Source organism: Heloderma suspectum, chromosome 7 (genome assembly GCF_057233095.1).
Source record: "Heloderma suspectum isolate Gila_16-S chromosome 7, 16-S_ref, whole genome shotgun sequence".
In the NCBI taxonomy this organism is placed as follows: domain Eukaryota; kingdom Metazoa; phylum Chordata; class Lepidosauria; order Squamata; family Helodermatidae; genus Heloderma; species Heloderma suspectum.
Genome location: NC_139464.1, coordinates 26198106 through 26213441, shown reverse-complemented (window position 1 = coordinate 26213441; position 15336 = coordinate 26198106). Strand labels below are relative to the sequence as shown.

Below are 15336 nucleotides of genomic sequence, written 5' to 3'. Positions count from 1 at the left end.
GAATGTTTTGTGCAAAGACAGGCATGATAAAGGACAAAGAAGGCAGGGACCTAACAGAAGCAGATGAGATTAAGACAAGGTGGAAAGAATACACAGAAGAACTATACAAGAAAGATCTTAATGTCCCTGATAGCCATGATAGTGCGGTCACTGAACTTGAGCCGGACATCCTAGAGAGTGAAGTCAAGTGGGCCTTAGGAAGCATTAGTAACAACAAAGCTAGCGGAGATGACAGTATTCCAGCTGAGCTATTTAAAATACTAAAAGATGATGCTGTTAAAGTGCTGCACTCAATATGCCAACAAATTTGGAACACTCAACAATGGCCACAAGACTGGAAAAGGTCAGTTTACATTCCAATTCCAAAGAAGACATGGAGCAACCGATTGGTTCAAAATTGGGAAAGGAGTACGACAAGGCTGTATATTGTCGCCCTGCTTATTTAATTTATATGCAGAGTACATCATGAGAAATGCCGGGTTGGCTGAATCACAGGTTGGAATTAAGATTGCCGGGAGAATTCTCAACAACCTCAGATACGCAGACGATACCACCCTAATGGCAGAAAGCGAAGAGGATCTCAAGAGCCTCTTGTTGAGGGTGAAAGTGGAGAGTGCAAAAGCTGGTTTGAAACTCAACATTAAAAAAACTCAGATCATGGCATCTGGCCCCATCACTTCCTGGCATATAGAAGGGGAAGAAATGGAAGCAGTGTCAGATTTTACTTTCTTGGGCTCCAAGATCACTGCAGACAGTGACTGTAGCCATGAAATTAAAAGATGCTTGCTCCTTGGGAGGAAAGCTATGGCAAACCTAGACAGCATAGTAAGAAGCAGAGACATCACCTTGCTGACAAAGGTTCCTATAATCAAAGCTATGGTTTTCCCAGTAGCAACGTATGGCTGTGAGAGCTGGACTATAAGGAAGGCTGAGCACCAAAGAATCAATGCTTTTGAACTGTGGTGCTGGAGAAGGCTCTTACGAGTCCCCTGGACTGCAAGGAGGTCAAATCAGTCAATCCTAAAGGAAATCAACCCTGAGTGCTCATTGGAAGGACAGATACTGAAGCTGAAGCTCAAATATTTTGGCCACCTAATGCGAAGAGAAAAGTCACTGGTAAAGACCCTGATGCTGGGAAAGATTGAAAGCAAAAGGAGATGGGGACAGCAGAGGATGAGATGGCTAGATAGCATCACTGATGCAATGAATATGGACTTGATGAGCACACTCCGGGAGAGAGCAGCAGACAGGAAGGCCCAATGTGCTATGGTCCATGGGGTCATGAAGAGTCGGACACGACTGAACGACAACAACTGCAAAGTGTCCTACTTTTTCTGTGGTGGGGATAGAAAAAGTTAAATCTCAGAAATGTTCTCAGAATAATGTCTTCTGAGAATTTTCAGCTTAGCTTTAGCTTTAGATATTTTCATAGCAGGAACAAGATGTGCAGCAGCGCTGAAACACCTGTTCTTGGATATACTCAAGATTAAATAGTAAAAACAAAAAGTAATGTGGTTGAGGAGCATTTGCTGAGGCTACATTTTAACCTGTAACTTTAGAAAGGTCATCCACCCAAAATGTCATACAACCCCCCTCATTTTTAATGCATAGAGATTTGTGACTTTTTAATAGTGGAGTCTATTTAATTATTTATAACTATAGTCAGGTTGACAGACAAATGTGCTCCAGAGAAATGTGTTTATTTCCAATATAGATACTGCAAAATTATTTATTTATTTTAGACAAGACTTGAACCAGTGAAATAATAATAATGTTTAAAAAATCCTAACCAACATAACAATAATTCAGTATGTATAAGAATACAACACCATAATACAGAAAACTAGCCGCAGAATCCGAAATCAATCAGAATCTGCTTGTTGAAAAAGAACAGCTTTGTAACCTCTCTGAAATCCTAGTAGAGATGTGGATTTTTGAACCTCTAGAGGCAGAAGGTTTCGAAGTGTCAGAGCCACCGCCAAGGCTCCACTTAGCTGCTACTGCCCTAACGAGCCACAAGGATGGAACAGCAAACAGTGCCACCTGACCTCAGCTGACACATGGGCCTGTATTGGGAGAGAGGGTCCTTTTCCATAGGGTCTAAAAAAGACGTAGGTGGAGCCTGCCTCGCAAGAAAGAGGTGGCGCCCAACCCTGGTTCATGGCAGGGTTATCAGATTCTCTACTTTTATATAAAGCTGCAGTACATCGTTTAACTGGGTAGCAGCCTATGCAGGGTCAGTTCCAAGGGTGGGCATGGTTGGGCACCTGCCACGGGCCCACACCCCAGCAGGGGCCCACTGACAACCGCCCCCCTCGGAGAGACTCCAGCTCTTCACTGTTGCATCCCACCTGTTCATCTGCCTCTCATTCTAGTCCAGCCCACAGGGGTGCTGAGGAGGAGCAGCAATGGGTACCACGGCCTGCTGGCTCACTGGTTCTCAGCCTGTCAAGCGAGCAAGTGACAGCGATGATGACAAAGAGGAGGAGGAGCAAGAGCAGCTGGCGACAACGGGGGTGAGAGGTGGACATCTTGGAGGGTGTCTTGCCCAAGCGCCTTCCAAAACCTGGAGCCGGCACTGGCCTCAGCAATGTTTTACAGCAGGGATGGGCAACTTGTGGCTATCTAGATATTGTTGGACTGCCATCATCTCTAGCCACTGGCTGTGCTAGCTTAGGGCTTATGGGAGTTGCAGTCCAGCAACATCTGGAGGGTCACAGGTTGCCCTGCCTGTTCCACAGTTTTAGACAAAGCCAGGGGCTCCTGTTGCTCTTGCTCCTACGGAGGATGTGGATGATTCCTATGTCTCCTCTCTGGGAGCCCAGGGCAAGGCAAATTAAGGCCAGGCTAGGCTTGCCTATCTGAGGAACCACAATGTTTATTTGTTAGGACCACCACTTTCTCCCTTCAACAGAGCAGTGGTATAGTGGTAAATGTTGTGCTGGCACTCCTCACGGCAGTCCCCATAGCTGCTCTTTCAAGGAGAATCCCAAAACTGCAGGCAGCCGTTTTGATCCACATCAACAAACAAGTTCTAGCAGCTTTCATCTCCACCAGGAGCAGATCTTCTGTAAAGCTAATGGGCCTTTGTTGTCCATCCAATACCAAGCCACCCTAAAAACCTGCGTTGCAACAAAGAACAATATATTGTTGCTGGGGAAATTCATCCTCCTACTCCTTAGCTATTGTGAGGATTGCAGCTAAGCTCAGGGGGAACAGGTAAGTCTTGGGGGTGGGGTGGGGTGGCAGATGACATTCGCATCCCTGATAATAAAAAAAGTACTGGCATTGCATCCCTTTGAGCCCTGGCTCCATCTACACGGCCGCAACAGAGGCTTTTTCTTGACAAAAACAGTTATTTTAAGAGCTGTGCAAAATATAGATATTCAACAGGTCCAGTTGGAACCTCTACAGGTGTGCCAGACTAGCTGATGGGCCTGGCATTTAGCTTGCTTCTCTGAGACCCTGAGAAAGAACTCCAAAATCTGTCAGGGTGAAAGCCTTATAAAGTGTGTGGGCCTGGGTTAGGGTGACCAGATGAAAAAGAGGATAGGGTCCCAGTACTTTTATAAGCTGTATAAAAGAAGGAATCTCAGGAGGTACAACTTTTCACATTCTCTGAATTACAAGTAACATCTGCCAGAATTTGTGCTTCCACACAACTAGTAAAAGGTAGAGTACCCTTATCTTCCTCTGGTCTTGGTTACCCTACACTCCCACCCTCTCCTCTTCTCCAGTGTAGCTGCAAGGAAGAGTTCAGAAGCTTTTGCTTCTATTTTTGATTAACCACCATCACTCAGACCCTAAACTGTTTATGTTATCTTTGGTTTGTTTAAACAAGCCAGCTTCATAAATCATGGTTTGAAGCTGGCTTGTTTCAAACATATCATAGTTTAGATCAAACACAGTTTGTTGGGTTTGGATGATGGAACAAACTTCAGCTAATCTACACTGGAAGCAAAAGTGGCCTTTTGGCCATGCCAGCGCGGGAGGGAGAGCATGCGAGCCCAAACTTTGCTGCATCTCATCCTTGTCACATGAAACTATAGTTCAGCATGACATCCAAACTAGGTCAGTATTTTTCAGAGGATGTTGATACTTAACTGAGTCAGCTTCATATAGTTTGTTGTTCTCCTCCCCCCCCCCCAGTGTGATAAAGTTCCTTTGCTTAATTCCTCTCCATCTTGCTATTATGGCAATTGTAGTTAGTACGAGCTCTTTCTTCATGGGCTGTCTTTCTCTCCCTGGGAGAGGTGTCCCTTGATTAATCCTGTGGTGCGTTGATGTTCTTGTCCTCATGACATCACAGTGCGTTGCTATGGAAATTATTGCAATGTCACAAAAATTAGTATTCTGGATTCAATGGAAGGATAGGGGCAAATTTTGAAGCATGATTTTGGATCTGATTTGCTCTGCAAATAGGCAGTAAGTCAGGAGCAGTCAGTAGGAAGCTATTAGGCAACACAGAATATTTTTTCAATCATTGTGCTATCATCATAGTTTGCAGTCCCAAAGAGTGTACATCAAAATACATGTTTCTACATGGGGGCGGGGTGTCTTTCATTTTCACAGCAGCAATGATTTCCTCTCCTACCAAACCACAAACTACTTTTTAAACTGCAAGGTTAAAAGGAAGTCTGCAGTCTGATGTGTTGCAGAAGAGGTGTGTATTGGTGAAAATTAAAGAAAACAATCCTTGACCTCTGCACACTCAGTTTCACCAAACTCTTGAATCTGAGTGTTACTGGTAGTGATTGCTTTCAGTTTTGTTTTTGTTTTGGCAGGGGGAGGGGGAATCCAGATGTGAATTTGGGATTTACCGGTCCCATAAGTCTAGGGAAAGGTTCTGGCAGAGGTCTGTAGGGAAGGAAAATTCATGCTATTAAAACTATCAGTATGCACATTTACCTGGGAATAAGTCTCACTGAACACGATGGGCCTTACTTCTGAGAACACAAACACAGGTTAGGGCTTCATGTAATAATAGAGCTGACTGGAACATATAGGGGACCAGCACCTCATCATAATTCAGAAACTTTTCTTTAATTGACAGCTGGTTTAGCAGCAATTTTAACAGCAGTGGTTTTCTTTTCTTTTTTTTCCTCTGGATCTGTCAAACTTGATGAGTCACAACACTTCCCCGTCCAAAACTCTTTAAGACCACAAAACAAACAAACCCACAAGCACCATAAGAACAGGCACAACACTCCATCCTCTGCCATAATCAAAGACAAGTAAATACACAGATAAGCCTTACACAACACTTGTGCTAGAGTAAGACCCATGAAAAATGCAATTTGTGCTGTCTGTTATATCCTGATTAAGCCCTTCGCCCTGAGGTTGCTTTAGAGCATCACAGAAAGAGCCAGATGCACAGCATCTGAGAGTTGCTTGGCTGTGATTTGGTCAGGAGAGATAGTTTGGCTGGTACACTGCACAGACTTGTGGCGTACATAGCCTGCTATATATAGGTTGAATCCACACACTTCCTACTGTGTTTAGCTCTCCATTGTAAAGATAGGTCTATATCTATATCACATGGCACCAAGGAGACATGCAGTGAACCCCTTAATTCAGGCCTGTAGAACCTGTGACCTACCTCACTGATAGGGTGGCCAGGTGTCCTCTTTTACAAATGACTGTTTGAAGGATTATGAGAGGGCTGTCCTCTGTTCCAAGGGCTGCCCTGTCCAATTCTGGGTTAAAGCTAATGGGCAAACAGGTCACCTGGTCATAGTCTCCCACTATGGAGAGATGTACTATATTTCTATTTAAATTATAATGATTATTTCTAAATGTGCATCTATACATATAAATTAGCATATGCTAATCTGGAAATCACTGTCCTATTTTTTTGGTGATACATTTCCTCTTTGGGGGGCAATTCATAAGTGGCCACCCTACCCAATGGGCACAGCCCACCTGCCGTATGTTGTGGTCTAGCAGGTGCTTGACAAGCCTTCCATTTTTGCAATCCCAGGGGTTTACCATACATAATGTGTTTGGCTTGCTGGGGCACAAATTGTGCCAGCCCACCCTCATTCCATAATGCATGAAGTGCCCTCGGCATAAGCAGTGGACTGTAGTGGCTGTCGGAGAGGAAAGAGCGACTGCTTTGCCCTGCCAAACTCCCTCCTGGCGCTCGGCCTCCTCGGTGTCTAGGCCTCCTCAGGGTGGACTTCAAACCACTCCCGGGAGCTCCCTTGCCTTTGCTCCACCACAGAACAGGCTGTTTGGGTGTTTGTCAAGCCAATTAGCTACTGAGGGCTAGAGTATTTAAGAGGGGGAAAAATGACCAAATAAAAACAGAGAAACGTTGCGTTTTGTTCACAGTGATGATCCCTGCGGTTCAGCCAGCAAGAAACCCGGGTGTGACACGGAGGATCCGAAGGAGTCCGGCAGACACAGTGGCCAGGAAGGCAGGTCCGACACCTTGACGTTAAAAGCCCGGCATGCGGAGCTGCAGGAAGAGCAGGCAGCGGGGTGCTCCCTTTTGGTGCAGAAGGCCAGCCTCCACCACACGGGTTCCCCTGTGAGAGGGCAGCGCAGCAAAGGGGCAGCCACCTGTTCCCATGCCATTGCCTCCGATTATGAGCTCTCCCTTGACTTAAAGAATAAACAGGTACACACTCCTCATGCCATGGGAGGAGGGCGCTGGGGTGGGCTGGGGCCATTTCTCAATCCACTCTCTAGCTTAGTTTCCATGTGCATTCCCGCCTCACTGACCACCGCCATGGACATGAATCGGGAGTGGGCTGGGAGGGGTTGTAGCACAGTGGTGGAGCACCGGCTTTGCATGCAGAAGGTCCTAGTTTCAATCCCTGGCACCTCCAGGATGGGAAAGACCTTTGCCTGAGACCTCCAAGAACTGCTGCCAGCCAGCATCCAGTGGCCTAGATGGATAAATTGTCTGAGCTGGTACAAGGCAGCTTCCTATGTTCCTATACAATAGCCCCAATCCAGGATTTATGCTTCACAATCCAGCCAAGGGTTGAGAAATCCACCGTGGGGCTGCTGTTCTCTGTCGCAAAACCGATAAGCCAGTTCTCAGCCCCTGTTATTTTGGGCTCACAGTACTCGGGGACACAACGTTCATCCCACAAACCCTTCCAAGCAATGCTATCCCAGCCATATTCCACAATTCAGAACAGATTTTTTTAGTTTTCTGAACAACAGATTGAGGATGGAGTACAGATGTGAAGGCCTCGAACAATAAACCAGGAAAGATAGTGAAAAAATAGGAACATTCAGGGGAAAATGGTTTGGGGGTGGGGGGATTCAGGAATTTTTGGATAATTTGGAGATCTTGTCCCCCCTGAAGTTTTTCTGCCCCCCTCCCAGTTTTTCCCTCCAGATCTTCATATCTCTAGCGTTGAGGGATTTTGTTTATGCCTCCTACAGTGCAAGGTGTGTGGAGTAGAAGAAGTGCAATGTATATTCAGTCTTCCTCCTCCTTCTCCACCTTTGTCATGTCAGCAGTGCTCTGCACCCCATTGCCTTTATTGCATGGCTTCAGCCCCGGCAGAAAGACGACATGTAAGTGGGGTGGGCGTTTCTTAGATCACTACGGTGTGTGCATGGTCTGGCAGAGATTGACACATGACAGTTAATTGACAGACGATCAGAGCACTAGGTGAGCAGCACTGAAGGACGCACAGATTTATTCTTCATGCAAGCCTTTTTGGGAAAAGGCTCCTTCCTGTGCCTTTAACGGTAGCCTTTGACAGGTTGAAAATGTAACTGCTGAAATGTTTCCTGCTGTTGCATCTCTGTGCAGGGAAGAGAGTTCAGCTGTTGCATTCCTGCTGGTCTTGCAACAGGAGCCTATTCCTTCAAAACAAACGAAGGTGTCCTCCCTAAGTGGTTTGTAAGCCGAGAACATTGCCAAGTGTGGCCTTTCTCATCATTGGGATGCTGCAGCTAGTAAAAATGTCTCTTCTTGGCAACCTTTAAAGGTACAGGGGCCCTCTCGTGTTCTGGATCTGCAAACGATCCTAACATTCATTGCCGAAATGGATGTTAAATAGCATTTTAACTGGCATCATGTACAACAGCAAATGACTTTAAGAAGATTAAGACGATTTGAATTTAGGTCCTGCAGCTTCTCATGGGCAGGGTGATCTCTTTGCCCTTACATCTCCCCTCCACCACAAAATGTCTCGCTGCAGGCCTTGCTCCTCATCTCATTGTGGCTTGGATCCAACCCACAGGCAAATGGAAGGTTGCTCATGCAATGGAACTTCCCCATCCTCTCATCCATTCCCCTCCACCACCACCCCACGCATGCCCCAAATCTTCTCACAGGGTCCCTCAACCCTCTGGAGTTGATTTGGAGGCCACGGGTGGGGGCGGAGAGCAGCCAGTGGAGAGAGAAACTGTCCCACCAACAGTATCCTCTCACTGGCAGAATGACACCATGGGATACAACCCCATGTTTTTATACGTGCCTTTATCTCTTTGTTGTTGACCCAGATCAATGTTTTCAGCACCCTGTGAGACAAGGCAGTTTCTCAATAAGCAGTCCAAGTCGTTTCATCTCCCAACTTGCATACCGAAAAACCCTTACAGGGAAGGAGCCACAAAAGGGTTTCAGTGCAGGCTGAGGTCTTTGTAATGGGCTAATGTCCAGAGATGAATTGAGGTTATGCATCTAGCTTTGCACTCATTTTTAAAAAATCAAGCATCTTTGGCGTTTTTCTGACTACTTTCTCAATATCTGCATTGTCAGGCATATTTTTGATAGTGCTCAGGCATTTTGTTGCAAAAACTCATGGTCAGGAGGTGATGACACATGTAGCAGAGTCTGAGCAGAAGTGGTGGGTTGGGGAAGAGCCTGCAGGAACTGAGCAGGTTGGGCCAGGCAGGTTGGGCCTGGCAGAATCTGATGGGTCAGGGCAGAGCATGGCAGAATCCTAATTTTACTGGCTTTTCATATGTCTGTACTAGTTACCTGACAGAACACCATTTTATCAGTTGTGCCACTAAAACTGGGTAGTTGGCAAATCATTCCTTCTAACAGCAAAATCCGTAGCCCCTGTGCCAATCATTTTGGAAGCAAAACGGGGCCGCCGACAAACAAGGGGGAAGTTTCTGCATGTCTGGAATAACCCCAAAGTATGTAGACGTAGATTTCTTTTGAAAATAGCCCTCCTAAAAGATGTAATGCTTCCGAACAACATCAGTAGAAGAGGATTGCACATACATGCCCTCACTCTAACCACTGACAATTTGCATTTGATCTGTTCAGGGCTGCTTAAGGCAACACGGCTGCCATAAAATAATGAAGATTAATAGCACAATCCCATATGTGTTTACTTGGAAGTAAGTCCCACTATGTTCTGTGGCAGAACTGTTGAATCTTTTTCACCCCAAGGCTGAATTCCAATTTGGGAAGGATCTCGGGGGCTGCATTCCACCCACGAACTCTTTGGCAACCCTACATGAGGAGGGGGCCTGTGCCTCCTGTCTTGGGGATCCAATGCAACATTTTGTTGCGGTTCCCACCTCTCTAAATCGAATTAGCAACCCACAAAAATGTCAAGCAGCAGAAAGCTTACAAGATCCTCCTTGGATAACTGAAATGTAAATGGATATACGTAGCAATAAAATACTTGCTGCCCAGGCCCGCCACAGCAGAAGAAGGAATGGACATTATTAAGAAATGTCTGTTTGATAAATTGGATGCAGAACATACTTATGGAGTGTAGTTCCACAAACAGGTATATATCAACATAGCCCATTTGAAGCGGGTGGAGCTGTTTTATATTGATTAGCTGGTCTCTGATATCTTAACTCCCAATACACCCCCAAACATTTTGTCATCTACTGCATTTTAAATTCACCCTAGGAGGATAAGAGGATGTGGAAAATGATATTTTCATAATAATTAGGTCCTGGCTCCTTTTCCTTAGTGATCTGTATAGTCTTTGGTTACATCTTAGGTGGATCCATTCCCATCCTAGGTGAGGAGGACATGCAGAATCTTTATCCTCTTCATCCTTTTTTTTTTTTTCTAACTGATTTTATCCCTGTCTCAAAATCTGAATTCTACAGCCCTATTCAGGCATGTTATTCATACGTTGTCTCCTCCTGAATGGGGAGTGGGGCTGTGTTGAGTAGCCACACCCCTGACAGCAGGCATGCTGAACGACCCTGCCCCCTAGCATCCTTGTGTACGTGAAGGCAGACATTCACGTTTTACAGGCAGGCTGCAGGGGGTGGTGCTGTTTCATGTGTATGACCTTGGGGGTTGGCTGCTTGGTGCTGCCCTGCTCCCTGCTGAACAGGGCTTCCGTGGAGATTCTCATCACACAGAGCACAGTTGATTTAGGAGACATGGGGCAAAGTGCTGCTCAGTGTAAGCAGGACGGTCTAATATACAGAATCTGTATTCCTCTAGGGCAGGACTGGGCAACATGTGGCCTTTTTTTGTGCCGAGCTGGGTTTGTCGTGGCGGTGGCAGCAAAAAGATGGACGGTTTGCTGCTGAAAGTTGGTGGTGTGGCAGCAGCAGCAAAAATGGGTTAGTTTTTCTAGGGGCTGCAGGGTGCAGCCCCCAGTGGGGTCCAGGTGGAGCAATGTGGCCCCCGACTTCTGGAAGATGCCCACCCCCTGCTCTGTTTTAAACTTGTAAAAATATTCTCAAACCTGATATCTCACTTTGTTGCTACCACCCTTTAACCTCCAATGGAATCATTCTAGAAAAATCTAAGTACACTCAGATGTTCCAAGTTTCAGCTCAAAAAGGTCCATTTGGGTCAGATCAGGGAAGGTTCCTAACATCAGGTGGCCAGCTGCAACAGAAGAAGACAGGGCTCCTGCACCTTCAGTAATTGTGCAGAACCTGTGGCAAGTGATGCTTTTCTTCTCCCTTGCAATACTGTGGCATAAAAGCCACCTGTGCCAACATTCGAAAGGTGCCGGAGCCCTGTGCTCAACTGCATCTGCAACTCTGGCTTATCCAAGATTGGCATGACTCAACAGCTGCTTCTGGAATAAGCATGGTAAAATGAAAGGTAATCTATATGGGCTGGTTGGACATAACACACAACCATACTCGATTGTTAGAAGAAGCCTAGCCTCCCACCACGGTTGCATGCTCCTTCCCTCCCCACCTGCAAGGCTGCGAAGAGGACTTAAGAAACGCTCACTTCAGTTTTTGTTTAACCATGGCTTGCCATGTCATCTGCACTTGGACAAAGTTAATCTTAACTCTGGTTAGGGTGGCCACTTACACCATCGCCAAAAATAAAAATAAAAAATGAAATGGATCACCAAAAATGAGGACAGCAATTTGTTTAATATTTGTGTATGCACATTTGTGGGTATATGTACAAATGTAGAAATAATAAGTATTATTTAAATAGAAATGCAATACATCTCACCATACTAGGGAAGACTGTGACTAGGTGACCTGTCTGCTTGCTCAGTCTGCTGTCCAGGGGCTAACTATGGATGGGCAAATTTAAGGCCCCTGCGCTCCCCTTTTTATGGTTCTTTGAGTTTAAACCAGAGTTGGACAGGACAGCCCATCAAATAGAGGAGACCGTCAAATAGAGGACTGTCCTGTGCCAGCTCTCCAAAATAGAGGACTGTCCTCTATTACTACTCTATGAAGTAGGACACCTGGTCACCCTAACTATGGTTTGGTGGAAACAATTCAGCCTTAAACTAAGTGTAGTTTATTACACTAGCTTGTTTTCACTAACCATAGTTAAAATTAGTTTAAACTGAGGTTGATAAACAAAAGCAGAAACTTTCCTTGTGGCTGCACTAGTGGAGAGGGAAGGGAGAGCATGTGAGCCCAGGGGGATGCACGGTGTATTCTTGTAACACTAAACCATGGGAATGCAGCCTGTGTGAACTGCTCCTACTGTTTTTAATGTCAAGGTGCACCTTGGATGTAAGAAAGTAGCCATCACTTTAATCCCTGAGAAGAATGAGTTTTTGATATGTTTGAGGGTGTGGTCCAGCAAAAGAAACAAAGAAATAACGCCATTTTCTTATCCATTGCTTTCTTATTAGTTTCACCCAGAAAAAATTAGATAGCTGGAAAAGTTCAAACGATTCCCCCCACCCCTCGCAATCCCCAATGAGAAAAGTAAAATAAAGATAGAAAGTATAATTGGAACTTTATTGCATGGCCAGCAATAAGTCCTAGAGAGCACAATACAATTGGTATGTAATGAATCTAGATGAGCAAATTAAATCTACAGTAAACAACAGGGAAAGGAGGCTACAGCAGTAACATAACTCTGTTCCAGTGGGTAGTCAAACCCTGAAAATGAAGATTAACATCACCACAGTACCATGCGTGTTTACTTGGAAGTACGTTCTGTGGCAGGGCTGTTGGCCTTTTTTTGGCCCAGGGACTGAATTCCGATTTGGGAAGGGTCTTGTGGGGGGGATGCATTCCAGAAGTGCTCAAGGCTAAAGTCACAGGGCAGGGCCAAGGACAGAAAAAACAAAGTGGGCAAGGCCAGATGTGATTCTTATTAATTTAGACATTTTTCCACCAAGCATATGAAGCACAGCTCAATTCTAAGCCGGGCTGCTCAGGGGTAAGCCCCAGTGCAAGAGCCGAATTCTGTGCAACATATTTAAAGGTTAATTGCCTATAAATACCCTCTTAAACTCCAGTTAGAGGTAACAGCAAAAGAAGCCTTTAAATGCCCTCTTATCTCTGATCACAGATGATCAGAGATAAGAGCAAACAAAGCTTGCAGGCCAGATGGGGAACCATGGGCCAATGGTTCCCCATCCCTGCTCTATGAGGCTTACTCCCAGGAACGTGTGCATAGGATTGCAGCCTAACTCAACCAGCTCTGTTTAAAGATACCTACCTGCAGATGTGGTATTCCATGGTGTGGCTGGTTCTAATAACCAGTAATGTCAAATACCTGCTGAGGCCCAGACAGCACTCTCTTGTGCCATATCATATCCATACCTTCATTTTGCACAGCTGTTCCCAAACTTGGCATCATTGGCACCTGCTGAGGCCAGCAGGCACCCCACTGTCAACCCTTGTTGCCCTCCTCCTCCTCTTCCTCTCCTCCTCCTCCTCCAAGTGAGCAGTGACAGCACCAAGGAGGAGGAGGGGCAGCCTCCACTCACCTTGCTCTCTTCCTCTGTGCAGATTGGGCCCAAAGGGAGAGAGCAAGCAAGTGGGCGGTCGCAGCAGCAACGAGGCAGAGAGAGAGCTGGGCCAGTTCAGGGAAAGGGGTCCACTGAGGACCTCTTGCCTGAGGGCCCCTCAAATTCTGGAGCTGACACTGAATAAAATATAAGATAAGATAAAATGAGAACAGAAGCACAAATTCACAGGATAGAGTAGAGGCATAAAACAGAATAGGGTGGGGGGGAACTAACTGAAGGTTCAGTGGGACTGACTGTCTAGAAACTGATAAATAGAGGGCCAATTGCGCCCCCCCCCCAGAGAGAATTCCATACCCTGGTGGTCAGTGCAGAGGAAGCCCTGTCCCACATCCCAGCCAATCAGGTTTCTGGTGGCAAGGGAACACCTCTACTGATGAAAGTATTGGGCAGGTCAGTGTGTGTGAGGGAAGGCAAGTATCCTGGTCCCAAGCCGGTTAGGGCGATACCAATCTTGTGGCAAATAGGAACAAATTCTGCTGGTGTAAATGGCTTATATCTAATGTTAGTCCTACTTAGAGTTGACCGATTGAAATGAATGGAACATAACTTAGACTAAAGTTGGATACATCCCACTGTGTGGAATCTCAGCATACTTCCACTTAACTCCAAAAAATATGGGCATGTTTGCATCTTTAAGATCTTTAGACGGTAATATTGCGTAGATGCTATCTTGAGTGATCCAGGCCTGGTGCTAGTTCAGTTCTGTTCTTCCATCAGCCTGTACCTTAAAAATAAAAGCTCTCTTGATAAAAGTCTTTCATCCTGACTAACTAGAGCAATTTCTCAGCAGTTTCCAGTTGCCTTAGAAGTCTCGAATTGCCACATCTTGGGATCCAGAAATGTCTTGAGTTAATCATTATTTTCAGAAGAAAACTCCAAGGAGAGGAGTTTTAAGCAGCAGGCAATTACTTTCATTAGTCTGTCACTTCATTAAAATGACAGACCAGTAGTCCAATTTCTTTCCTCGCAAATGGAAAGGGAGAGTTCCTCTAAACCAGAACAGGTAACGTAGCTCCACTGAAACCTACTCAGGGAGAGTGCGAATGGACATCCTTGCCGCCTCAGAAGAGGAGGGGGATGGTTTCCAGCCTGTTATTAGATCAGGCCAGCCCAAGACATTTTTCTGCCTGAGACGAAGGACAAAGTGGCACCCACCAGCCCACCCATTCCACCTATAGAATCCAACTGGAAGGGCAGTTGGATCTTACTTCACCACTGGTGATGGGACAGCATTCTCCACTGCAACTGAGAGCAGCAAACTAGATTAGGGGGTGCAGAACAGGCTGGCTAACAGGACTCAGAGATAACAGTGGAGGGCTGCTGCCCACCCCAGCCAGCATCTGCCACCTGAGGCACCCACCTCACTCTGCCTAATGGTAAGACCGGCCTTATATAGAGTGGCCATTTATGAATCGTTAAAATAGAGGAAACATATAATCAAAAACGAGGACAACAGGGACACAGATTTGCATAAAATTTGCATATATTCATGTATTGGAGCAAATAGACATAATTATTATACTTTAAATAGAAATACAGTACATTTCACCATAGCATGGAAGACTGTGATCATGCGATCTGTGTGCCTACTCAGTCTGCTGTCCAGGTAGTGTTGACGGGCAACTTCAAGGCCCAGCTCTCCTTTCTGACACGTCTATATCTTTAAATTCGACTTGGACTAGGCAGCCCTTCAAATAGAGCAGGGTTGGGCACAAAGTAGATTTCCAGATGTTTTGGACTTCAACTTCCAGCATTCCTGACCATTGGCCATACGCACAGAGACTTCTGGGAGTTGAAGTCCAAGACATCTGGAGATCTATCTTCTGCCCACCCCTTCAAAACAGAGGACAGTCCTCTGGCAGCCCTTCAAATAGAAGACTGTCATCTTTAAAAGAAGACACATGGCCACCCTAGAGATGGCTTTTAGAAAGGATTAGACCAACTAATGGAGGTTAAGCCTATTGTGACATCCCAGGCATCTTCTACAAGGCCCTGGCCCCTAGCAGTCACTAGGCAAGTCACTCAATGGAGTCCAGATGTCTCCTAATATCCCACAAAATAACCTGCTGCCACCACCTGCTGATTTCTGGAGAGCTGTAGGATTCTCCCTATTATAGACTTGGCTGTGTATTTTCATTTATTTTATTGATTTTTAAAATGTGTTATGTCACCCTCTAACTTA

At 45.7% G+C, this 15336-nt stretch overlaps 1 protein-coding gene across 1 annotated transcript in view; it reads left to right on the top strand.

The window, feature by feature from the left end:
* IQSEC3 (IQ motif and Sec7 domain ArfGEF 3) overlaps window positions 1-15336 on the top strand; it is a 224071-nt gene that overhangs the window by 155862 nt on the left and 52873 nt on the right. Inside the window, exon 3 of the mRNA XM_084811717.1 lies at window positions 6334-6622. Coding sequence (XP_084667843.1) covers window positions 6334-6622 — 289 coding nt within the window. The remainder of the gene's footprint in view (window positions 1-6333; window positions 6623-15336) is intronic.